General features: G+C 40.7%; 1 protein-coding gene across 1 annotated transcript; it reads right to left on the bottom strand.

Annotated features, from left to right (window-relative positions):
- Positions 1–485: 485 nt before the first annotated feature.
- On the bottom strand, positions 486–22,466 carry XPOT (exportin for tRNA). Its single transcript, XM_056847299.1, has 24 exons — positions 22,333–22,466; positions 20,599–20,681; positions 18,642–18,698; positions 16,693–16,762; positions 16,122–16,340; positions 15,292–15,476; positions 14,834–15,002; positions 13,697–13,933; positions 13,545–13,583; positions 13,052–13,114; positions 11,309–11,433; positions 10,092–10,233; positions 9,860–9,979; positions 9,571–9,665; positions 8,594–8,663; positions 6,900–7,138; positions 6,012–6,297; positions 5,104–5,293; positions 3,677–3,793; positions 3,347–3,462; positions 3,086–3,133; positions 2,039–2,110; positions 1,606–1,662; positions 486–871 (listed from the first exon to the last, which is right to left on the bottom strand). The coding sequence occupies exons 1-24, from the start codon at positions 22,390–22,392 to the stop codon at positions 845–847; spliced, it is 2,886 nt and encodes a 961-aa protein (XP_056703277.1). The 5' UTR covers positions 22,393–22,466; the 3' UTR covers positions 486–844.
- Between the last annotated feature and the right edge of the window lie 4,149 nt (positions 22,467–26,615).

Here is a 26,615-nt window from a genome sequence, read left to right as displayed (position 1 = left end):
GTGTGCCTACTTCCTGTTAATAGCTAACCAAGTTAGGAAGGAGGATGCTATCGACCCCCTATGCAAACCATGTCCAATTGCATATGACAGCATTCATGGAGGAAGTACATTATACCTTTGGTAGTTTGTGTAGTGCTTTCTATAACTGAGTACCAATATCCTGTCCAAGTACCAAATTTCTTTACAGATTTACACAAGCGTCACATGCATACTCTTCTACCCCTTGCTGGTTTAGGATCAACACCCACAAAACAATCAAATGATTCCAGACACTTTGTAGATTTCATTGAATAAATTTATTTTTGTATAAAAATGTAGAATCAGATCCTATTTTTTCAGATCCATTAATAACTCTGCTTTGTAGCATACACTTCAGCATTAAGAACTCTCCAATAAAATGACTATCTACAAAATGGAGTTTGATTGTTTTATTTTATACCACCAGACATGAACAAATGGATTTCTTTTCTAATCTGCAGTATTTAAAAATGTACACAATTTATAACCATTGCTAAGGACTTTGAAGGAATTTATACATTGTTAAACTTCAAAATAAAAAGTAGGTATTTTATTTCTGCTGTACTACTTACAGCATACAATTTATCTTACAGAGTGTTTTAAATAGGTATGCAAGCAAGTTGAGTTGTCCACATATCATACATGTATCAGCCAACACAATGCAGGAGGTTTCATTTGCACTTTTACACAAAAAGGCTAAAATGCATACTGATGTAAGCACAAAGCAATATCATTCAGTCTGAATGGCACGGAAGTTAGCATTCATATTAATTAATTATCTGGAGTTCCTGATTATGGGAAGCAGGCAAAGATTCCAGTAGACTTCTTAGGGTTTTGCTCTTTGAAAGAACACCTGTTTTCATAAACATATAGATCATATTAGAAATTAAGATGACCAGAAGTAAGGCAAGGAACAAATAGGCAATTAGAATGTTAGATTCCTGTTCCCTAGAAATTTTTTGTGATGGGCAGTACAGTAATAGTTAAGGGCTCCCCCCCAACTGGGTAGGTACCAAGAGACAGCCTTTAAATTAGTATTTCAGATTTGTATGTAGTTGGCAGTTGCAGCTAAATATGGCCACACATCCTTGGAAAAAGTGACATATCTCAGACAAACACTTCTGGGGAGAGAGGGAGAGAGATTGTTAGTGTAACTTTTCTGAAGCCTAGATTGCCTTGACATACTTCATTCTGGATCAGCTAGCTCCAACTAGTCAAGACAATTTAGGCTCTGTTGATTTGTTCACTTCTACTCACCACAGAAGAGTTACTCTAATAAATCTGAACCCAGATCATCATGTATCTGCATCAAGTTGTCCTGGAAAAGCCATCTGTGCAGAGTTTTAATTTTCATCCCTAGTTCCTGCACTATTGCTAGAATTCAGGACTTTCAGTGGCAGCAGAAAGGCAACAAGCAAGACAAGAGATGCCTGCAAGCAGAACTCTCCATCACTAAGTTGTTGAAGTGTACCATTAGAAATCATAACAAACTGAAGGAAGTTCAAGCAGATATATGTCAAAATAGAAGTCAACTTGTATTCACCCATGCAGATATGCACACACACATTTAACAGTACATAAATTTACCTTTAAGTAGTTTTTAAAAACTTTAGCATCAGGCTGCTGAAGTGCTTGACAGAACTCCTATAAAAAGACCAACATTTAACATTTGGTTATAGATAGTCACAGAGGGATTTTCCTGTCACACTCTGACCTCCCAAACTCTAGGCCAGTAGAATTAGTCTATTTGTCTCCTAGTGTCTAACTGCATCAGAGATGGCTGCTGTAGTGACCAGGGCACTCGTGCACTGTTATCTCAGCTGTTAGATGCACCATGAGTTGTGCCTCTAAACTAATTTTCTCTCACATTTAATCTACCCGGGCAGATGATTAACACACGCTGTCACTCGACTGCATATTTCACTTGAAGTGTACAAGCAACAAACTCAGGAAAACCTACTCGAGTAAGCTTCAGGGTTTGCCCAAGTAATCCCAGATACCAGGTAGATGGAATTCCTACCTGTATTATTTCAGGCGATACCTGCAGTGAAGGCAGATATTCTTGCTGAAGATAATGGACACATTCAGGGCCCTAGGAAAAAAACACATCTGGTGCTTTGAAAGTGGTTTGACATATTCTCTTATTTTTAACCCTAAACTATATCATATTTTTGCTTGAACAAGTACAGTTAAGGCTAAAGTGGCCACAGCAGAACACAAAGGAAGTTAAGGAGTAGCCTACAGACAGTCCCCAAAGCTAAGAAACCCTGCACAGTGTGGGATTATTATTTATTTTTTTCCAAAGTTGGTTATGGTTAAAAATTGCAAACCATCCACTGTCATCTGAAGCTTCAAAACTGGCAAAATTTGACAACCCCTCTGTAATTCTAGTAGCCTGGCCTGCTGCCCCATCCTTCTTGCTTCTCCCAAAGCCTGGAATGCCCACTTCCTAATTAACTCCCTGCTTCTCTTTTTTCATAATCTGCTTCAACTAAGTCTTTCTGGGTGACTCTAGCCTTATATTGAATGAACAAGTACTGCCCCTCTCCTGTCCCCTCTGACATGCAGTCTTCATCCTCCTCTCCACCTAATACGCTCTGTAATTTCTGTGGCAGGAGACTTCCATTTCTATGAGCTGCAGAGAACCTTGGACTGTAGTGGTGCTAAATACAATGTTATACAATAGTGATGTAGCTTCACATTCTTCCCTATGCTCAGTCTGCTATCATTACGTATGCTGTCCCTTACAAGCTCTTTCACAGACTGTGGTAAAGAACTTTAATTTTGCAAGACGACTGGTAATTTAGCAACGACCCAATTTATTGATGCATGTGTAAAGTTCATGCGACTTATTTCAAGAGGCTGAATTCAGGAAGTTGGGTTGCAGAGGTTTGAAAGTAACTTGGCAATGACACTGCTGGGTCAAGAGAGCAAAAAGGTAAAAGAAAAGGCCCCTACAAAGACCAGCTTTTAAGGTAACAATTCAGTGACACAAACAGCGGCAGATGCCAGCCCAAGCCCTGGGGATAAGATATTTTTAAAAAACCCAACTTTGTGCTATCCTTACCCTTTTGAGATGAATTGTTTTTAATGTCACTGCACACTCTGACAAAGCCTACAGAAATGGAACAAGAATATCTTAGCGGAAATACTGAAGCATTAGAGTTAAGATGATTAGATGCAACATTTCTGCTGCACAAAGTCACTGTTTTATAGGCTAGATTAATCCACACAATCCATGTAAATAGTTTATACCCCCCGCAAGCATAACTCAGTCTTTGTGTATTTAGCAAGTACCTCAATATAAACAATGTTCCAGAACACATACCAATACTGTCTGTGCATCTGCTAAGTCAAATGTTTGCTTTAAAGGTGCTAAGAAGCATGCAGGGACAATGTGCTTGTAGACAAAGTCAGCAAAGCCAACAGGTCCATCTTTGCCTCCTATAAAAGCAGAAACAAAAACCATCAAAGCCTCTAGTCATGTTCTTATCACAAATGTCCACTCACACAAAAGGAAAAAGAGCCCTGCTATTGGGTACCATCTACACCAGCAGCAAATACTATAATGTCTGAAGGGGAAAACATATCAGCAAATAAACAACTAGACATAAAGACATCATCAGCCTAAGCAAGCATAGTATAAAGACAAACTTACCCCAAAGTTCCACCAATTTTGAAAGAATAATAAAGCAAGTTTTCTGAGCAATAGGGTCTGGGTTGTCTACAGCTCCTTGTATAATTGTGAATAATACATGTTCTACATTCTCTGCACCTAAAGAAAGGAATGTTTGACTGTAAAACTTACATGAAGCAAAGCAGCAGCAAAGAATAAATTCTTTTGACTTTGTCAGTCTATATTTGACAGCAGATGTCAAATGCAACGTTGGTCATAAATGTATATATGAAGAAAGTTCTAACCTTATGCTTTCAACCAATACATACCTAATGATTTTACAGCAAGACTTGTCATGGGTTTTATCTAAACCCATATCACTTTATGATTTCCTGCAAGCAATCTTTTGAGCTACCAAACCCGTAGAGATTTGAATTAGTACATAGTCTCTATGATGGAAACCATGGCAGGCAGTTGGGAAATGAAATTTGTTCTCTAAGGGACTTTCAAAAGTCACCAGTTCAAAACTATAAAGCAAGAGTGTCAAACTCAAATGAGTGAGAAGACAGGAGCCAAATTCACAGTTCCACCCCCTAAGCCACAGCTCCTACTCATCCCCCACGACCCCATTTCTAACCCTCCCCAGGTTCTTCCACCTGATACCATTGAGCGTGACTCATGCCTGGCACCTCAAGTTGAGACCTCCCTCTTCCCCCAAGAAAGGGAGAAAAGGTGGGTTGGGAAAGAGTGGGAAAAAAGGGAAATGAGAATTGGAAAGCTGGAACACAACCACTTCCTTAAAATCTTACAGCTGCAATGAACACCTCTCTAGTTAGCCACAGAGTGTTCTGTTTCCCTCCAGCCAGGAAACAAAGTGGGGAAAAGAGGGAGGGGCTTTCTGGAGGCAAGCCGAAAGCTCCTTGGCTGGCTGGAGAGGTGTATAGGAACCCCAGGTAGCTGACAGCAATGCAGATTGCAAGGAAGCTGCTCTGAAGCAGAGCAAATAAAGCAGGTCCAAGCAGAGTGGCTTCCTTATGTATGCTACTATCAGTAGCTCATGTTTCCTGCACTCCACTCCAGCATTTTTAAAGAAGCCTCCAGCATCCCATACTGCTGTCCAGAGAAACCAAAGTAACAGGCTGGGCAGTCATTTTGTCCAACAGAGATTGCTTTGTGGTCGTGTGAATCTTGGCAGGGTGAATGCAGTCCATGGGCCATACATTTGACACCCCTGCTGTAAAGATTCTAGCTATATTAAGGAAGTAATTTTAAAAGCATTTAGCTTCAACTTGAAAATTATTTTGCTTCACAGTTCTTCAAATCCAAATAGGAAAAACCTGAGAACAGGCATGACTGAAAACAAAATCTCTTCGATTAAATCAAAATTATTTCCATTTGTATCACCGTTACGGAATTACCCTGGTACTGAAATACATTATGAAATTAATCTAACATGAGCCATTCCTCACCCTGATTAGCTATGACTTCACTCATTCCACTGCCTGTAACTGTTTGTAGAAAGGCAAAGTAACTCCTTCGTAACATCTGCTTTTCCAAAGCAGCAGACTGGTCGTTTTCTTCTGCTGGACGATGCAGGACTTCAAAAATAGCACGCAGCAGTGGCATAAACATTTGTTGCAGAAATGGGGAGACTTGGGTCTATTAAAGGGTGGGAAAAGCCAGTTGGTTAGCAAAATTGTAACATGCATAAGAAAAAGGGAAAGAAGCTACTATTCTTTGTTTTATATCGTACCATTAACTCAAGCGCAAGGAATTTCAACTGAAAAGCAACAATCTTAAGTAAATATACACATCAATAAAACGCAGAAGTACAGTCTCAATTGTAATTTACTTAGATCAATGCACACTTCTGAAGGTAACTCAAAGAGCATCTTTGTTTAGCTTTCTTTAGTTTTCCAGAGATTCCTGGAGCTGAACTATATGACCTAGAAGACTTCTCCTGACTCCCATGTGACTTTTGGTCCACAGGGATCTCACAACCTTCACTATCAGCATTTTGGAGATCTCAGGGATCTGCAAGGGAAAGGGGGGGAAACTCCACAGTACCCAAGCTCCCACCTGTCTCGTGTTTATAAAACCTTTATACAGAACAGAAGGTTTAGTAAAGTAAGGTTATTCTGAGAATTTATCAAATGTTTCACGATCACTTCTGCATTTGAGAACATACTGACAGTTTGCAATTAAGCATAGTAGCATTTACAATCCCTCTTCTGAATTAGTCTGAAAAGCAAACATTTGAAGGGACACATGCAAACAAGAATGCCATGGCTTTTTTCCCTGAAGCCAGATGTCCCAAAGATAAGAATTCTCTTCCAACGTTAAGCTTTTTATGCTTGAAATGGAAGTGAACCCCTACCTTGAACTTAGCTGTGATTTGGTTTATTAGAGGAATGAACTCTTGAAGGTCTTTTGCTTCACAGTCCTTGAGCATATTTTCAGAGGCTGAAGGGATGAATGGGAGAACTTCTTCCTCTAAACAAATAATCATTCGGTGAAGAAAGGTGCGGACACCACTTCTAAGAACCTCCTTCTGTAAGGGACAGCTCAGAGCTGGTAGAAACGTTTGCAAGCAGTCCAGATACACTTCTGAGCACCCACATTGTTTTACTGTCTGCTTGTTGCTGAAAGCTTTGCTAGTACGGCTGTGGGGGAAAAAACCTTCTGTTAACCCAAAAGTCTTCTGTTATTCCACACAGAAAGCAAACCACCAGAATGAGTCCTTTACAACAATTCACTTTACCACAATCTTTAAAGACTGATTTGAAAGTCTGATATAATTCTTGAAATACTTGAAGCAGTTATGCCATATTTTAAATAAGGCCATTACCTGTGTTATGTGTCTGCACTTTGAGTTTATGGAGACTGTTCTAAAGAAATGTTTAAACAACTATTTTTGCACTGCTCACAGGTTTGACTGGGTAGCTAAATAAAGATGACACCCTCTCCCTGCAGCAATAAATATTTTCCCTTAAACTGAGAGACAACAGAAGCCAGTTTCCATAAAAGTTGTTTTTACTCTGATAGGTAACTTGGGAATACACTTTTAAATTATTTCTACGCTCATCAGACCTTTATTCCTGTAACAAAGGAATATAATATAAGAATACGAGAAGCCAGCAGAAAATCACAGCTAAGGCATGCCCTTCATTGACAAATATATGAACTGTCCATTATCACCTGAGGGTTTACAGACTCATTCAGAGCCATTACTTCATTCAAGATGTTTTAACGGCATTGCTCCCACCTTGCAAAGCCAACAGCATGATTCAGACAATCAGCCAGTGCCATCTGTCGGTCTTCATCTTGTGCCATCAAAAGCTTTTCTAAGAGTACTTTAAACTTCTCCATTAGAGGAGTCAAAAGATTTCTCATTAAAGCCTGCTTCCGTTCTGCGGAGTAGTCGCTGTTCACAATTAGCACCCCAGCTGTCTCATAAATGAACAGTTGGTCATCACTGCTTAGCAAAGCCTGGTAGCCATTTTCCTGAAACCAAAAGCAAAATAATATTCTCTGTGTGTTTTTTTTTAATTGCCCCTTTCTTTTACTTATAGAATTCTATGGTGGGCAAAAGACATACTTGCACTGCAAACACAATGCTAGAAAAAACTTTATCCCACACCCTCCCACAGCAAGCATCCACGTAGAGATGGGGAGGGGCCATGGCTCAGTGGCAGAGCATCAGCTTTGCATGCTGAAGGTCCCAGGTTTAATACCTGCCATCTCCAGCTAAAAGCATCAGTAAGCAGGTGTTATGAATGATCTGTACCTGAAATCCCGTCAGTCAACAAAATTGCCCATCAGTCAACAAAATTGACCTTTATAGATCTGTGATCTGACTCAGTATAAGGCTACTTCATAACTTCTTTGAGAATGTTTGCTTTTGATGATATAGTGGCAACTGTGTATAGCAGAGACATCATGAAGTTGATATGAAAAGCTTTGGACACCCATCAAAACAGCATGGCATGATGTTTGTGCTAGATTCTGAAGAACTACCTCAATGCACTGGTAGTAAAAAGGGACTGGATGCCAACTGGATGACAATAATTTTTGCAAAATATTGTCAAAGGCTTTCACGGTCAGAGTTCATTGGTTCTTGTAGGTTATCCGGGCTGTGTAACCGTGGTCTTGGTATTTTCTTTCCTGACGTTTCACCAGCAGCTGTGGCAGGCATCTTCAGAGGAGTAACACTGAAGGACAGAGACACTGTCCTTCAGTGTTACCCCTCTGAAGATGCCTGCCACAGCTGCTGGTGAAACGTCAGGAAAGAAAATACCAAGACCATGGTCACACAGCCCGGATAACCTACAAGAACCAATTTTTGCAAACTTTGCAAACATAGTAAAGCTCTCAAAGCAGACATTTAAATGGTTGATTTCATTGCATTTCACTTTTGAAAAGCTGCCTGAAACCACTGCTATGGGGCAGTAGTCTGTGGTATAAGTGGTAGTTTACGACCTTAAGTTGGTAGCAAGCTATTCAATTAACTCCAGAGTTCTGGGACATCCAATTATAAACCAGTGATCAAGCCAGTCTGTAACTGAAAAATGTATCTGTAAAGGGCCCCCGGACAGTTTCTGAACTCATTGTTTTTTAGGAGCCATTTAACTTTAAACATTTGGATGACTTGTTATGACTCAAGCCCAAGATCTGGAACTTTCTACATTTTGCAAAATGGAAGGATAATTAAAAAAAAACAAAAAAAAAACAGTCAAGTTAACAAGTACACCTAACCCTATTAATCCAGAAGATGTGCAAAATGCCCACCTGAGCACTATAAATTATGTACTTACATGTACACACTTCAGTTCCCATATTTTGACAGCAACTCAACAGATTCAAGCTGCTTGTTCCTCTTCCCTCTCCTGCTTTGATGGGCCTCACCTATCTGAATTGTAGGCTTGCACTGCTGATGCTCAAGAATAAAAAAATACTCACTGGTGGAAAAAGTTCTAGTAGATCCTGTATTCTGTTCAGAACATCTTCAATAAAGGGGTTCATTTGTTTGCTGAAGCATAAAATGGTAAGCCAAGTTTACATTTTTAAACCTTTCAACATTTTTTATCTTTAAATTATTTTCAAACAAGTCTTAAATGTTAGTTGTTCAACATAAAGAACAACTATAAAGGTTTATCATCAATGAGAATCTCACTTCACACTACAGAGCACAGCATGATCCCCCTTACATATTCCTTCTATTTACTGTAATGAACTCTAAGCCACACAGTGATGTATTAATATGAGCCTAGAAGGCTAACCAAAAAGCATCTTAAAAGATTTGCAGAATATACTTGGAAGCCAACATGGATGTTTTAAGAATACACACAACAGAGAATATGCATCCCAGAGGAAAAAATAGTGAACTAGTTGGTATAACTAGGTTCCCACAAATCAAATGCACAGGCCATCACAAACAAGTTAAGTCTGCATATGAAGGCTCAAATCAGACATAACAAGCAAGCTATGGTTTCTTGCTACAAGAATGAGACTTGGAAGGCCTTGGTTGTGTGTGCTTCCTTCCTATCCCCAGGTCTTCTTCCGTGTGCATAACTTAAACCCCAATTTAATTTGGAAAATTTGGACATAATGACAACCATCAGGGTTTTTTTGGGGGGGGGCAGGGACGACTATAATAACTGAGTCATACGTGGGCATGGGGAGAAAGAAGTGCAGAGCCTGAAGATAATTAATTACATATGAACTAAGATCCTTCTTCAGTGCCCTCCCAACTTCATGTCATGATATTCTGTGACTACAAGAACAAGATATATTTGAGACCATCCCCAAGAAGGGCTATCTAAAAGTGATGTATGGGATGCACCAAGCTCTGTATTCTGCTTTTGCTTCAGAGAAAAAAACAACTTTTCAATTCCAGAAAATATTTTAAATTAAGTCACTAGTTTTCATCAGCTTACTTGAGAGACTTTACAAATCTGGAGAAAAGGTAAGCTACTCTGCTTCGAACTTTTGGATTTGTATGGCGAAGACCTCTGTGATCCAAGAAGGCCATCTGCAATGAAGATTGGGAAGCTTCATCAGCATTTAAAGCCCCCGGAATCTCTTATACAATGGAACACAGCAGTATATCAAGGCAAGCAAACGCCACATTTTAGCAAATCCTTTTTAAAAAGGTCTAGGAAAAACAGTATCATGGATAACCACATAATTTTTTAAAAAAATTAAGGATTTAGTATATGAACTTACTAAAACATTTGGAATGTGCTGAGGTTCAATGGTGAAGAATTTTTCGTATCTGACCACAGTCTCAAAGAATTCCAGGGTAACGGATGTATGCTGATAAGCACTAATACCTGAGGTAACCAACTACAGGAGGAGACAATAAAACAGACAGGTTTTGATTATGTTGAGAGCTTTGATTAGCATTTTCCTTTAAAGAAGTAATTTATCAACCATGCTTGCTTGGTGTCATACTTACAGTCCGCATCATATCCTGAAGAGCATTAGCTTTTGTATCACCTGAAAAGTGAGCACCATGAGATACTGGAAGAGCCTCAGCCAACATATAGAGTAGCCTTATTGCTACTTCTACTTCCATAAATGGCTTTGCCTGCCAATTCCTACAAAACAAAGCATGTCTAAGTAAATGCAGTGCTGATGAATTTTAAATCCCCATTAACAATTTTAAGGATCTTCTATGCTATAAAATGCTCATGCTCAAAGAACCTTAAAGAAATGTGTGGGCAAGTAAGAATCAACACAAAGATCCTCACCTACTAAGCATTACAAAGATCGTTTATGCACATTTTGTTTTTCCTGTTACAAATATACCTTACTAGACGCTGAAAATGGGTATAAGATTAATGTATTTTTCATAGGGTATTACTGGCCCAGTACCAAGTTTGGCATGGCTGGTTAAATACAGGGCCAAGAATATAGTTTTGGAGCATTAGATGCCATTGAACTACTGAAGCAAAGCAAGTGTGGACCCAAGCAGCTGTCTGGATGGGAGATCCAGACTCCTTCATGTAAGAGCTGGATCTATATTACGATTTGGATCCAATTGTTCCCTTTCACTGTGAAGAATCTTCCGCCGATCAAATAATTCCTTACCAAGTGGAAGGGAAGCACTGAACTGTATTCTACTGTTCAGCAAATCTCAGTGGGTTCTTCCAGGGCAGGAATGGATTAAACTGATAATAAATATTTCAAAGACTGAATATATGCTTAGATTTCCTACAAATACATGATCACTTGCATTTCTCCAGTACTGAACTCTTATTCCTCATTGTTTGATATGCCAGTGAGCTTATAAACTTTTACAACGCACCCTCTCTTTTAACCCTTACATTCAAATTAGCAGCAGCATTTGACTTTGCCTTCACCTCACTCTCGCTGAAGCAGCAATGGGAACCAGGTAAGGCAGATTGTTCCCTTTGCTTATAAAAAGACTAGAAACGATTGCATTTAGTCATCTTTCCTTTTCCTGGGGCCTAATGAGGCTACATGGATTTCATTAACTGGTCTGCAGAAGATACCAAAAGAGTTGCAGAGCGTAACTTTGCATTCCACATCTAGGCGTCAAATAATCTGACTGCTACTATTCCAACCAAACTTGCTGACACTGAACATAAGAGCAATTGGTTAATTCAAATTAGCGAAAGCCTCCAAATGAAGCCATAAAATGAAACTTACTGCAGTGTAGTGTTAAAAATTCTGCATACAGAAACCAACAGCAATTCAGGAGAAACCTGCGCAAGCCTGTCCAACAGCAGTTTGAGCTGTTTTCGGTATTCTACAAACATTGCTTCGTCTTCACCCTGGCGACATAAGCAATGGGATGTCATCCAGTTCTTCATAGAATAAGCAAATAAGATGCAAACTGGTTATTTGACTGCTGGGACGCAAGTTCTTTGATTATATAATGAAGCAGGAACTTCCAGAGCAATCTTATCCCAACAAGGGGTTGTCTCTCTTGTGGTGACAAGAGGCCGAAGATGCGCCAGTTTAGGGGCTCTACACCAGCACAACAACAACACTGCGCTGGCAATACCTATTTGCCTACGGGCCCCTTATACTGGAAGTTTGCCACCAGTGGAAGGGGGAAAATGGGGGAACGATAAAGAAAGGGTGCAAGAACATGACACTAAAAGCTTTCCCTCCATCACGAGAGCCAGGACAACAACCCATCCCTTTAAGAATATCCCGCCAATCCAGACTTGACCAGGGCACGTGCGCTCAAGGTTGGGAACACTTCTGAAGTGCATCTGTGAACCTGATTTCACATAAAGAAGATCCTCCCATATTATTGCCTCCAAGCCATACTGTGCCTCTGTTGTTGTTAAGTCTGCTAATCAGCATGAATAAGTTGGACTAACAGCATTCTAGGGTCCTGAGTTATTAGGAGAAAGGCGTCCTTATAAATATTTTAAATAGTGTTCTGTGTTGCTTTCATAATTTCAGTCATAAGTACCCCGTCATCCACCCACATTCAACCACGCAGTAGAACAATGTAACAAGTTTCAGCTGAAGTAAAAGTACACCACATCTGAGCCATCAAATGTCTTATGACTATAGAGGCCAATACTAGATCCCATTTAGTTCCTGGGCTCTGTGTGGGTTGCCAAGAAGGGTGGGATTTTTCCAACAAGAAGGCTTGGGCTTAGGTGATTTGGAAAAGGCTTGTTACACCTGGGATTCTGAGGGAGCTGAGTATGTCAAAAGATGGCTACTTAAGTCGAAAACCTCCCCTAACAACTGGAGTCTTACTTGAATAGCATCCATCTTATCTAGCATTTTGAGGAAGTGAGCCAATACTGAGTGAGGGCAAAGGCTCTGCAGATAGAGAGGGGCTCTCTCTTCCAAGGAAGGATAACCAATAGACAAAGCCAGAAGACAGTCCAAGGTAGCCTAGCTAACTGTAATTAGACAGAGAAGCTCCTCTGCGATGCTGTTGTGGTTGGAAAAAACTGAGGAGGAAGGTGTGGCTCTGCCTAATCAAGATGTGTTACTTGTCCTCTGACCTCAAGACAGGTGGCACCAGTAAAAGCCTTCAAACCTGGCTCTAGAAGTTTCTGAGTGCATGGCCTTGGGTGTTCCTATACATGTGACTGTACAAATACTACAAAGAACATAAAACGTCTTTACTGCACCTGTGCAGGCTAAAAAATGCTTTGGTTTCAGGTGATATGTACTTGAACCTCTGTGTACACATATGTGCCTATATGAATAACAATGTACATTTGTTGCTGTTCTTCAAAATTGGAAGGCACTATGGACCCATAGCTCCAAAAACGGTTCTCCTACCACTGCCTGACAGAACAGTATTAAAATAATAGTAATTTCATTTAAGCTTTCTTTAAATCATAACAGGATACTCATACTTTCCGTAAAAACTGAACTAACTACGAGACTAAATTGCCAAATGGAACATCTTACCTCATTTTCAAAGTTGTATTCCTCATCATATGTTAATTTCTTCATAACTGCTAACATAATTGTCTGTGGTAATGAAAACTATTAAGGTTAGCTTTCTCTCAAAACCTTGCAAGAAACACAGCAACCGGGGGGGGAGAGAGAGAGAGAGAGAACAACACTCCACTAAGGCTGCTTGAGATAGACATGTTTTATTAGTAATTCAACAATCTAAATCCAATCGAACAGACTAGGAAAGTAGTATTCAATCACAAAACCCCCACAAGGACAAGAAAAGTCCAGCTGCACAGACTTGATTGAAGTGCAAAACTGAAATTTGGCTAGCATTGAATTTGGGCTACGATGCATTCGGCTTATTATTGAACATTTTAGAAGCCCATGTTTCAAGACACATATCCATACTGCTTTGATGCTTGGGGGGTGCCTAATGTGGCAAAACTAGTTACACAGTCAGGGGGTGGGAGTAAGGATAAGAGGAAATATTTGTGGGTCTTACCTCTACATTAGCCTTTTGCTGTTCTGAAAGCATGGGAAGCTGCAAAACAAGAACACAATATACTTTTAAAGCTATTCCCTGAAGCAATTTGTACACATTTTTTAAGGAACCCAACTTGTAACACTGTCAACAGTGTAAGGACTTTAATCTACCTGCTTCAGGATATGTAGATATTCGTAACAAAACCCAATAATATTAGAAGAGATATCATCATCCTCATGAATCAGGAGTTGCAACATAAGGGCCACTTTTGCCTCAATAGCTTGCAGAGTATCTTGAGCATTCTTCATATCTTCACTCTTCATTAGTTTAGTCCAACTAGCCATCAAAGCCTGTCCCATTCCATTGACCAATTTGGAGAACCTGGCTAGGAAGTCTACATCTTCTTCCTATGAAGCAGATCAGAATGATTAACCTTTGAAAGCAAATGGAACAGCCTGGTTATTTTTTTTTAAGCTATAAGTAAAAGGAAGGCCAAATTCAACATTCATCTGAAATCACACTTTTATGCAACTATCACCTTGAAGACATTTTACCTTTCCTGTACTGAGTGCCCCGCCAAGTCTATCATACTTTCCTATAAGCTGTTACATATGTGATTTATAGAGACTGAATAGCTGATGATGCCATTCAAATGGTACTTCCCCTCCAGAAATATCCCATTCAGCCCCATACCAGCCAGGGAAGAACTAAAGATGCAAAAGGTGTTTATCACATTATGTAATGAAGCACTAGAGCTGTGACCTGTAGGACCCTCTTCTACTCCAGAAGCCTCTTACAGCTCTACGAATCCGTCTTTCACTAGTATATCTATCTAGTGGAATTGTCAACTTCTACAGCGTGGGACAAGGTAATAAGCAGAATGAGGGGATGAATTCCAAAATTTTCACATTTTTATCCCATACGGTCCCCAAGGAGCTTGGGACAGCACACATGATTATCTCTTTGCCTATTTTAGTGTCAGACAACCCTCTGAGGAAGCCAGGTTGAGCGCAAAATTGGTTCAAAGTCACCCAGAATGCTTCATGAATTAGTAGGGATTTGAACCTAGGTTCAACTATCTGATCACTACACAACACTGGCTACAAGTTTTTGGAGGGGGGTGGTGTAGAAAAAGAGTGTAACGTAGCAGTGGATATATCAACCATTCAATCCAGAATGAAAAATGCATCCAGGCAGCCTTTGGGCAACCCATTAATACACCACAGTCCAGGCCATGTTACTATAGTTCCTCTTCCTGTCAGTGTTCAAAATCCAGTAGGGCTCTTCTTACATGGGAAATAACTAACCTGGTCAATACTGAAAAGGCCTGCAGACTGTAATACTTGACACAACGTCTCAACCAGCTTTGTTTTGTCAATTGGATCCATTCCTTTATTTACAATTTCATACAAACAGTCACATGCTTCCTCCCTTAGAACTTCTACAGACATGTGGCCTAGCAGCATGTTTATAAACCTAAGAAAAGAAATAAAAGCTTTACTCAGTACATGCAAACTGTAGACAGCATCTGTTAGACCACATATACGGATATAATTTACATATATAAAATCTTTATACCTTAAAATCAAATGCAAACATGCACCTGTGCTATAGTGATTTAAATACCATTCAGATTGTGGGTCATTTTGGGCATCCTTGTTACTTAAAACACAATTTGCCCTTCCTTAGGTTTTCTTGAGACTGCTGCAGATTACTATAAACATTTGCTAGAGTGCTCACACAATACATTCATGTAAAATATTACCTGTCATTGGCAATGAGGCTCAATTCTATCCAAGAGACATACGCACCCACGACTTCAAGGCACTGACATGTCAACTCTGAATTTGTATACTGGTAAGTTTGTAAGATCTGGTACCAGGATTCCACTAGACTTGGAATGCATTGTTCCCTCATGGTATCTTTTAATAAGGTATTTCTGCGAGCCTCCTGTAAATACATCAAGAATGTCAGTCCAAGCAAAACACTAGTGCTGCTTTGGTTGCAAGCTGGAAGTGCTGGGACTACGAACAAGACACAGGCAAGCACAGTGGCCCTTGATCTCAAGCTTACAACATATTTTGTATGACAGAACTCCTTTGTGACAGTTATTCCAAATATGAACGATTGTGTGCAGCTTTTTAGATGACTGTGGATGGTACTCCTGTCAACTGCTGCCATGTAATCAACATACAAGAAATACCATATTTGGCAGTCCCTGGGCTGGATGCCACGGAGGATTTCCACAGATGGGGGGTATTTTTGCCCATTCACTGGGCCAGACCTCCAGGTCCCCCCTCCCATCCACCAGAAGCATCCCAAAATGCCACATTTTGAGATGCAGCAAGAGGGGAGAGGCAAGGAATTCCCTTCAGCCCACAGAGCCAAGAAGACATCTGCTAACATTTTGTTCTACACCAAAACCAGACATTAGATACAAGAACATCAGGAGGATCTTTGTAAATGTATTGGTATTAAGGCGTTATATAAATTTTGGGCACAATTACATTTGAAGTTTGAAGACAATAACTGTTAAGAACAGAAACATTTTAGAAGTGTTATTCTACATGTAAATTTGTACTGTAAAGAACTTGCCTCAGATGTGTGAACAACATCTCTATCTACCAGTTCAGCATCAACCGCCATAAGGATTCTGAGGTACAGATCCACTCCTCGAGGATTAAGGCCTACCACTGACAGAATATCAAAGAAAAATTTGGGCCATTTTGTGAGATATTCAGCAACAAACAGCAAAGCAAAGACTTGAGCTGCTTTGTTTCGTATAAACGTCTTCTCTGGTTGAGAATTCACCATCTGAGGGGAGGAAGATTATAGTTACCTTTAAAAGCCAGGCTGTGTGTAAGAATATATGAGAAATATCTATTCATATCACACATTTAATTTAAAACTTGGGAATAATAATAATAAAAAACACTTCATAACAACCTAATACAGATAGCTATGAAGAATCCTCAGGGGTAGAGCATCTGCTTTGCACACGGACGGTCCAGGTTCAATACCAGGCATCTCCAGTCAAAAGGCTCGGATGTTAAGCAGTGTGAAGGCCCTCTGCCTAACACCCTGGAAAGCTGCTGCCAGTCAGAGTAGATGACCCTGACCTTGATAAACAAAAGGGTCTGACTCAATATAATGTGTTCACACCTACCTGAGCTTGGAGCCATGCTATGAGTGTTTCCCTAATTAGCTGATGTTGTACTCCAGTTAACTGAGGATATCTAAAAAAAAAACATACAAAAGACTACTTAGCTTCATTTCAGCTTTAAGAAATTCAGTAGGCTATGGTCCAGTCCATTAAAAAGGGGTTTCTTTTTAAATTGGCATAGAGCATTACTGCCAGAAAAAGTTCAGCATAATTTTTCAGGATGTTATAAAGTTGAACAAAGCCAAAAAGATGAACTGGTAATTCTATGAGGAGGATATAAAATCTGCATTACATGTTTTGTCAGAGGAGAATAATTTTATATACAACATGCTAAAACTATTTCACAGAGCTAGAGTGTCGGATTGGGATCTAGGAGGCCTGGGTTCAAACCCCCACTTTGCCAAGAAGCTCACTGGGTGACACAGGGCCAGTCACTCCCTTTCAGACTAACCTTCCTCACAGGGCTTTTGTGACGATAGGAACTAAGTTTCCTGAGCTTGTTGGAGGATAGGTAGAAAAAAATGTTACACAGCACTTGCCCTCAGATCTCAGAAGCTAAGCAGGGTAGATTTGGATGGCAAGTATTTGGATGGCAGACCTCCAAGGAATACCAGGGTCACGAAGCAAAGACTGGCAATAGCAAACTGCCTCTGAACCTCTCTTGTCTTGAAACCCTCACCAGAGGTCGTCATAAGTCAGATGTGACTTGACTAAATGGCTTTTTTAGTAGAGCAGGTGGTGTTACATTTAATGGTGTGAGGCACCTAAGCAATATTGCACCACAAGACTATACTTCCAGCAATCATTTCCAAGTTCCCATTCAGTTCATGCATGAAGCAAGCTAGATTCTTACAGTTCTCATGGACTTGAAAGAGGTCAGTCAGTCAAGTGGTGCGGTGGTTAAGAGCGGTGGTTTGGAGCAGTGGAGTCTGATCTGGAGAACCGGGTTTGATTCCCCACTCTTCCACATGCGTGCTGGAGGCTAATCTGGTGAACTGGATTTGTTTCCCCACTCCTACACACGAAGCCAGCTGGGTGACCTTGGGCTAGTCACAGTTCTCTCAGCCTCACCTACCTCACAGCCTCAGCCTCACCTACCTCACAGCCTCAGCCTCACCTACCTGTCTGTCATGGGGAGGGGAAGGGAAGGTGATTGTAAGCCAGTTTGAGTCTCCCTTAAGCGGTAGAGAAAGTTGGGATATAAAAACCAACTCTTCTTCTTAGTTTATAAAAACATGAAGAAAGCAGATTTGTTATCTTCACCAGGAAAGAAAGCTAGGTCCTGATAAGTGTAGCTCAGATGGCTGGGTTCCCAAAAAGATTTAGTGAGCAGTTTTTAAAAAATGCTGAAACTCAAGCAACACATAACTTTGAGAGGAACACTGCAAGGCTTTCAGACTGTTGGGGCTTTCCCCCCTTCTTACAAAAATTAGCAAGTTTGGGCCCCATTCCAGCAATTAGTCAAAGACATATCATAGACCTGGCCTGGATACTCCAAGCTAGCATGATCTTGGCAGATCTCAGAAGCTAAGCAGGGTAGATCCTGACAAGTATTTGGATGGCAGACTTCCATGGAATACCAGGGTCATGAAGCGAAGGCCGACAATGGCAAATGGCCTCTGAACATCTCTTGCCTTGAAACCCCCACCAGGGATCGTCATAAGTCAGATGTGACTTGACGGCAATTGATCATGATTGAAAGATTGCTTAAGGAATTCAGTGTTGCTCAGCCTTACCTCCAATTCTTACTACTGTAGCACCAGCCAACCAATTAATTCTTTTCGCAGCATTTACTACACAACTGGCATTGCAGTAAATGCAACTAAATTTCATCTGAATTTTTAAAATGAAATTAAAAAAAATAAAGGACCTTATACATGCAAACACCCCCTCCAATTAGTATACATTCATTTTTCATTCACTAAATTCATGCTATGAGGAAGCCTTCTTACTTGTATTTGATTTGATGCTCCAGAACTTGAAAGCAGAAGAACTTGATGTGATCATCACTAGAAAGAGAAGTTCAATACAGACAAAGCTATTTAAGAACCATTATGCAGGCTTTATGTACATAACCCCAGCAGTGGATAAAGGCACTGCTAATTCCTTTTAAAAATTAGAGAGTCAAATTGATATCTTGGCATAAATCTGAGCACTTAAATTTTAATAGTTCCCTATTTTATTAGGGTATATTCCATGACTGTACAATACAAACACAAAATTAGGTACTGGGACCAGAATCCTAAAAAATGAGCTTTTATACACAAAAGCAAGCCTCCAGTCTTTTGGTCAAGAAACTCAGTTGACCAACATGTAGGCCGGGATCCCTAATATGGTACCCATGGGCCAGGTGAGGCTTTTGCCCCAGAAAGACTTCTGACTGGCTGTGCAGGTTTTTAAAAAGTTGCTTCGACAACAGCTGCCCCCACAGCACAAGGACCTTCAGTCATGCAGTGAAGTTGTGTGTATGCAATAAAATATTGTAAACAATATGTTAATTTTAGAAGGCATCCTGTTAAAACACAGCTTCCGCCTGAAATGTTGAAAAGTTACTATTAGAGTTATATATGACCTCATCCCTGACATCTTATGTTTGGCTCTGCCTCTTGTGGCAGTCATATTGGCTCCGCCTCCTCCAGCAGCCATTTTGTGGCTGTGCCCACCACCCTGTGTCTGAATTCCAAAGGTTTTGCAAGCTCAAAGAAGCTGGGGACCCCTGATGTAGGTAATGCCTGGCGAAATACCAGCAGGATTTAGTATGAGGTGAGGCTTCAGTGCCTTATTGTACCCCATGAGTAGCAGAAGCAAAAAAGGAAAACTCACTTGTGCTTATTTATTTCATGGCCCTGGTCTCTCACTTTCTACAAGAAACTCAGAAGAACTATGTTTACATAGGACTTTACAGCAATTTCCCATAGAAGTAGATGTGAGGGCCAGAATTACTTCACTTCAATAGCAAACCCAAGTTACAGGCCTTCAGGCCACTTTCTGCTTAACAGACACAAGTTAGGGATATATACATTCCAGAAATTTTGGTCACAGGGGGATTCCTTCCCAGGGAAATAATAGAAATTTTGGTTAAAATGTAGATACATGCAATAATTGTTTCCCAGTGAAGCCTAAACTTGTTTTCCTGTTTTAACAATATCAAACACATCATTTATAAACTAGAATATTTCTGGAATTTAAAAGACTAAATGCCTTGGTTTTCTACAAGTAAAACTGCAAACCTTCCTAGCTTCCAAATATCTGTGATGGGTTCCAGAATTTATCTTATCCTGGTGCTTTATTTTAATATCTCAACCCTAAGTACATACAAGCACATGTACCAAACCAGAAACAAATTAATTAAACCAGATAGGAAGAAAGTGCCCATCCAGAAATGATGTGTGTGCTACAATGTAAGCCATGCCAATTTCCTGTGCGTATTAGTGTGTGTGTGTGTGTGGGGGGGGATTTAAAGCACAGCATGAATGCTGAACCATTTTCTTGCACACACAGCACTCCCTGAAGTCACTGTATGCTTTAAATGTCTTCCTCCCACCAATTTAGAGAACCTCAGCACAGCCCACATTTCAGACACATAGACCTCACCAGTGCAACATCTACCATGATACCAAGTCATTACCAGCTTTCTCACGAAGATTTCAAAATATGATGAGAACCACTTTTAACTCATACAGACACATCTCAAATATGCACCTAGAAAGCAAAGCATTGTCCTTCATGTGCCATTTCAGATTGACTATCAAAGCCTGCAACATAAGCTTACTATTTAAAGCTACCCAACAAACACAGATCATATGGTATTAAATAGAAAGGCTTACTTGGCAAAATTTCCAGTACCAAAATTCTTACAACTGCAAAACATTCCCAGATTAAAGAAAGCAATTATTTTAAATTTTCTACCTGTAAATTCTTTGGGCTAAAGCTTCAGCACACACCTGCCAAGCATCTGGAGAGACCTTCAGCTGCTCAAAATAGGCTAATGCCTGAAATTATAAATATACAAAAAAAGGGGGGGGGGTTCTTCAAAATGTAGCAGAATAAGGAAAGTTGCCAGGGTGATATATAAAAGGCCTTTCTCAGATCTATATAAAAGCTAGGCCCATATGTTATTTTATGTAACTTTGAAATAAGCGGGGGGTGGGGGGAGATAACAGCATATACTTGGAAATTGCACTGGTTTTTTGAGGCTACTGAAAGCAAAGGAATAAAAACAGATAGTGGTTGAGAAGCAGAAATACGAAGGAAGTATGTAAATGGACACCCAGGGAGCAAGCTGAAGAAGGGCCAATAAAAAGAGAAATGGGAGAACTTCAGGTCTATGAACAGAACATCCTTTATTATTAGATTTATATCCCACCTCCCTACTACAGTGGGGCTCAGGGCAGGTAACAAGTTAAATATACATTTAAAGTCAGGAACACTTAAAACAGATTAAACTCCATAGAATAATAAATAATAATAAAAATGGCACCGTAAGCTCCAGCAAAGCTGAGTCCCGAGACTAACAGACCATCTGCAAAGTAAGTTGGGAGGGGAACGAAGGTGAGCATACAGAAGGGGGGGGGGGGCTCTGCCTGGTGACTGGTGGCTGTAATAGAGCAGCCAAAAGTCCTCAACCGTGTGCCTGGTGGACCTTTTCTGTCTTGCGGGCCTAGGGAACAGGACTCTGGTTTCCTTAGACAGAGAAGTCCACCAGGCAGGGGCCACAGCTGAAAAGGTCCTGGCCGAGGACAATCGAACTGCTCTTGGGCTAGAGTCTTCCAGAAAATTTTGAGAACTAGAACAAAGCAACCTGGGGGGAGGGGGACATAGCAGGAGAGGCTGCACCGCAGGTATGGGTGTCCAAGACCATTAAGGGTTTTAAAAGGTTAAAACCAGCCCATCCAGTGGGGGGAGGTAGTTGTTAGTTTCCTGCATTGTGCAGGGGGTTGGACTAGATGAGCATAGTGGTCCCTTCCAACTCTATGATTCTATGAACCTGATGTGGAAGCATATAGGCAACCAGTTTAGCTGGCGGAGAATAGGCTGAACAGAAACTCTCCAAGGGGTCCTTGTTACAACCTGCACAGCTGCCTTCTGTACCAATTGAAGCTTCCAGAGTAATCTCAAGGGCAGCCCTACATATAGCGAGTTACAGTAATCCAGCATGGGACTGTTGCATGGATCACTGTAGCCAAGTCGAAGCAAGACAAGAAGGGGGCTAACTGCTGAGCATGGCGCAGGTGATAAATGCTATAGGAAGTAGAAGTAAGCAGACCAGTGCTGGGAGACTGTAGGGCCAGAAAGATGATGCATCTAGTGAAGAACACAGAGCCAAGGGCAAGAGAAATTAAAGAAGTGGGATACAAAGGCTTAAGAAGAAGAAGGAGAGGTGGAATTGAGAGATTACCAGAGGAGAGAATTGAAGAAAAGAAGATGGGGAAAACTCAATGCAGGGCTAAAGCACAGAAAGGACTGCATGCTGCTGGTAGCTGAGGACCATGGCCTGGGGAGGAAGCAGGCCACAAAGACCTCAACAAAACAAACTGTCACATACCAATTTGAATCAGCTTTCTAAATCTTTGGCTACAGGTTTTTATTAATTACTCTGACCTGGCATTCACCAAACTACCTGTAGTCTCAAATTAAACTTACTCGTTGCCTGAAGTCTAAATCAGCACTTGGATTTAACCCCAAAAGAGCTTGTTCATCCATTTCTACTGCTATGATCCAGCTTCCTTATCTTTCACAGGATTATCCCATTCACCCCTGGTAGAAACTGCACACATCTGCAGAGGAAATGAAGACAATAGCAAAAAGTCTGCTTAATTAAAACCAGTCAAAATTATTTTTTGCCATATTATATACAAAGTTGTCTAACCATATGTCAGTCAGTCTTCTATAGTTACACAGAAGCAGAAAAACACTACTGAGTTAATTTCCTACATAAAACCTCTACATACATCATTCATTCTAGTACATCGACCAGTTTAAGGGTCAGTATCTGAATAAATTATATACAGGATGTTATCTCGGCCCGTATTTTCACTGCAGTGAACAGAAATGAACCATATTTATCTTAATGTGCTTTTGGGATCAGGTATCAAGCTGTTAATTCTTATGAAAATGTTTCCTCACAGTTTGCCCAGAGAGGGAACCCAGCATGCTACTTTATACTGCAGCTGTACACTACTTTCTCCATGACTGCAAGGGCAGAAGTGTCCCAATCAAATAGCAAAATTCGGAAGTACTCTTTGCTTCCCCTGTTTTTAACAGAAATCTTGTAGCTATTCCATAACAGGGCAACATCAGCTGAACAAGTCCCAAAATTTGTTTATTTAAAATATTTAGATGACCGCCTTTCTCCTGAGCTTCTCAAGATCCAAGGCAAGTAACAACAAACAGTGCCATTCTCAATCATCAGCCAACAAAAGAGCCACATGATTACTGTGTTCCCTGCGCACAACCCTAAGCACACAATAATATAAGATACAACTATTAATATCTCCTACAGAACTGAGCCCCGTGGCGCAGAATGATAAGCTGCAGTACTGCAGCTTAAAAGCTCTGTTCAAAATGTGAGTTCGATCCCGGTGGAAGTTGGTTTCAGGTAGCAGGCTCAAGGTTAACTTAGCCTTCCATCCTTCCGAGGTTGGTAAAATGAGTACTCGGCTTGCTAGAGGTAAGGTGTAGACAACTGGGGAAGGCAATGGCAAACCACCCTGTAAACATAATCTTCCTAGTAAATTTCAAGATGTGACGTCACCCCATGGGTCAATAATTACCCAGTAATAACCTTTACAGAACTGTAGCCTTTTAAATTATGAGTACCTCTGAGCATGCAGGGTTGCCTCACCCACCACTGCTGAACCTGTGTGCCCTTTACTTCCCTCTCTGCCTTCTTGCAACTCAGGTGAATGATGGAGATTGCTAAGGCATCCAGAGGAGAGCAAGCTGGCCATGAAGGACAGGGAGCAACACCACAACCACTCACTGTAGCCAGGTTTATTGGGTGGCTGCCAGGGTGGTGGGAATGGCTTCTCTCCCTCCCAGCAGCTGCCTGGGTTCTGGGATGAGAGCACAAAGACTGCACAGAAGGGCTGTATGGAAAACATGGACCCCTCCCTAACATGGGCCCCTCAGCTCAGGAAGGCTCACAGTTTACCATTCTCCAGTCCCTTAAGCAGTGGCCATTTCAAGGTGAGAACCACCTGCCAACCCACAAGCTCCTCAGAAGGAGGCACAGTTAGCTAGTGAGCCATTGAGTAAGTATCACTGCTCTACACGGAAGAACAGACTGACTACTCCCCTCCTTGCCAGAAAGTCACCTCCTTATATGCCCACGTGACATTGTACTTTTGCAACTGAAGTATTTACACAAAGCAGAACTGCAGCACATTTTTGAATGATTGTGCTTGAACATGCTTATATCTCCTTCATTTCCAATACAGTTGCCTCAGTATTAAATAAAAATCAAGTGGTCAATACAGATAGATGAATCACATTGTGAAGATAGCTGCTCAATGCTTGTACCGCTTGCTACATTCTTATCTTGTTAATCATCTTTCCATAGAAAGAAGCGTTCATTTTAGTCCCAGAGATCATAGGGTAAGACTTCTTTGGCAACATCTCTTAAGAGAATCTTACATTTTGGGTTACATACAATCCAGTCCTTTTCTAACTGTTAACACTATACCTGGATATTTTAGCTGGATTATCAGTACCACACTAAGCTAGAAAGACCAGCTGCTGAACAAGAGCAAACATTGTTATCCCAGTGTCCCCAGGTCAAACCAAAAGCCTCTCCTACATTATCACACAGGCTGCTTCAGTATGACAAGCTCTCTTACAGTTCTTGAGTAAGTATGCTCACTATGGGGCAAAAACTAGATATTTGTATATAGGTGCAGGAGAACCAATATTTGAGTATCTTACTACTATAGAAGGTTAATGTTTGCAAAACACACCACACTAGACAAACTACTGCAACATATAGGACTTTATATAATTTTAGTTCACCTACACTCTGGGAAGAAAAAGGGAACTGTACTTACACCATACAAAGTTATTTTCATGATAAAATCTGAATGAGTATTGTGAACATTTAGAATATTTATTTCAGAAAAAGGTGTTATTTACCACTTTACATCAAAAACGTTTAACAGAACAAAATTCAAGCCCTGACCTGGATGGCTCAGGCTAGCCTGATCTCTTCAGATCTCAGAAGGGTCAGTCCTGGCTAATACTTGGATGGAAGACCACCAAGGAATACCAGTGTCACTATGCAGAGGAAGGAAATGGTAAACCACCTCTGTTAGTCTCTTGCCATGAAAACCCTACCAGGTGGCCATGAGTCAGCTTTCCAAATGCAGTGAAATTCAATGGTTTTGATATGTTTTCCCAACAAACTTTTTTTCTTTGAAGCAGCATCATTTTCAGAATAGATTCTGAAAAAAATAACTTGAATCGAGAAGTGAATCTTACAAAACAAGTCAAATACCCCAGTATACTGCTGAACAGATACACGTGGTAGTATGTAAGACATCCCATTAAATCAGCCTTCACAGGAGTTTTCTAAGAAACAGCTTTTACCTTCTCTTTCAGACTTGCTCAGAGAAACAAGTCTGTAGACTTCATGATCTAATTATCTAGGATGATTTACTGTGCAGTCATTTGAAGAATTACTCTACTCTACACCTATTTAAATCAATGCACTTAGAGGAGAGAGTAACTCCACATAAGACTGCACTGTTCACCATTATTTCAATATTAGCAAAATAATGAAACAAGAACACAGATACACAAGGTCACACATTTTTGCTCCACATTATATGCTCACAACAGTTTTAATTGGGCTCCTGCTCTTAAACATAGTATTTAAAATTTTAGAAGTGCCTTCCATCATTGCAGTCAAGTGTGTTAAATGATGGCTAAAGGCATCAGTGCCTGTACACCACTTGACATCTTGAATATTTAGCACTGATGATTCACAGGTGAGAGCGAACAATCAGGAACCGCCTTTTTCATAAAGTATTGTGGTTAAAGGGATATAAAACTATACTCCAATGGTCCTCTCACAAATGCAAGCCATTACTAAGATAGAGACATCCTTCACCAGTGATGTGGAAATCTTCTAGGCAGATTCTACCTCTGCACACCACCTGTATACCATCAAGTGATTACATGAAAGCACCAGCACAAGGTATTCTGTCACCACAGACATTTCTCAACAGTGTCAAGTAATAAACATGCATGTATAAATCATTTCACGTGTACAGAGAGAGTGATCAGATGGAACCCGGGAGCAGATCCCAGGCCAACTACTGACTCCCTCCCTCTGGCAAAAGGCTATTCATGTCCACTCTGCAACACCTTGCAAGCACTAAGGATTTGTGTTCAAAACGGCACAATTTTTTAACCTCCTCCATCATCCTTAAACCTGACATGCTAGAACTGCAAGTCTCCCTTCACCCCTCCCTCCAGCTTTCCCCATGGATACTACAGCACCCGTTCACAAGCAGTTTGTATACGCACCGAATAATTCTCTGCAATAGTAGAAAAGAGCCAGAGTCCAGTAGCACCTTAAAGACTAACAAAAATATTTTCTGGCAGGGTAGGAGCTTTCGTGAGCCACAGCTCACTTCTTCAGAATAATTCTCGTTATATCCAACGCACGTACAAATGAACTTGTGATTGAAACACATCCAGGTACTGGTCCCCGGATTTATTTATACAGGGAAAGCACATGTACATGCAGGACGTACACGTGTTCACCGTAACATGCAAATAGGGCTTGTGGGGCCAAGTGGGAGCTGTACTGAAGCGTAGGGTGGCAGCTCCTGAGCACTCATTATTATATTAAATGGGGGGGGGGTAGGAGGGAGATAATGCAACCTCCATTCTGCGCACCCGCCTGCCTGCCTGCCTCCCTCCCTCCC

Source organism: Euleptes europaea, chromosome 3, assembly GCF_029931775.1.
Source record: "Euleptes europaea isolate rEulEur1 chromosome 3, rEulEur1.hap1, whole genome shotgun sequence".
Taxonomy (NCBI): Eukaryota; Metazoa; Chordata; class Lepidosauria; order Squamata; family Sphaerodactylidae; genus Euleptes; species Euleptes europaea.
This window is presented reverse-complemented; position numbering and strand designations above follow the sequence as displayed.

Bases quoted from the DNA above. Each gene is read 5' to 3' on its own strand.
- XPOT (XM_056847299.1), bottom strand. From the start codon at position 22,392: ATGGATGAACAAGCTCTTTTGGGGTTAAATCCAAGTGCTGATTTAGAC. The intron at 16,763-18,641 runs GTAAGAAGGCTT...TTTTTTTTTTAG, and splicing joins GAGCATCAAATCAAATACAA to ATATCCTCAGTTAACTGGAG. The intron at 8,664-9,570 runs GTAAGCTGATGA...TTTATGCTTCAG, and splicing joins AGATTTGTAAAGTCTCTCAA to CAAACAAATGAACCCCTTTA.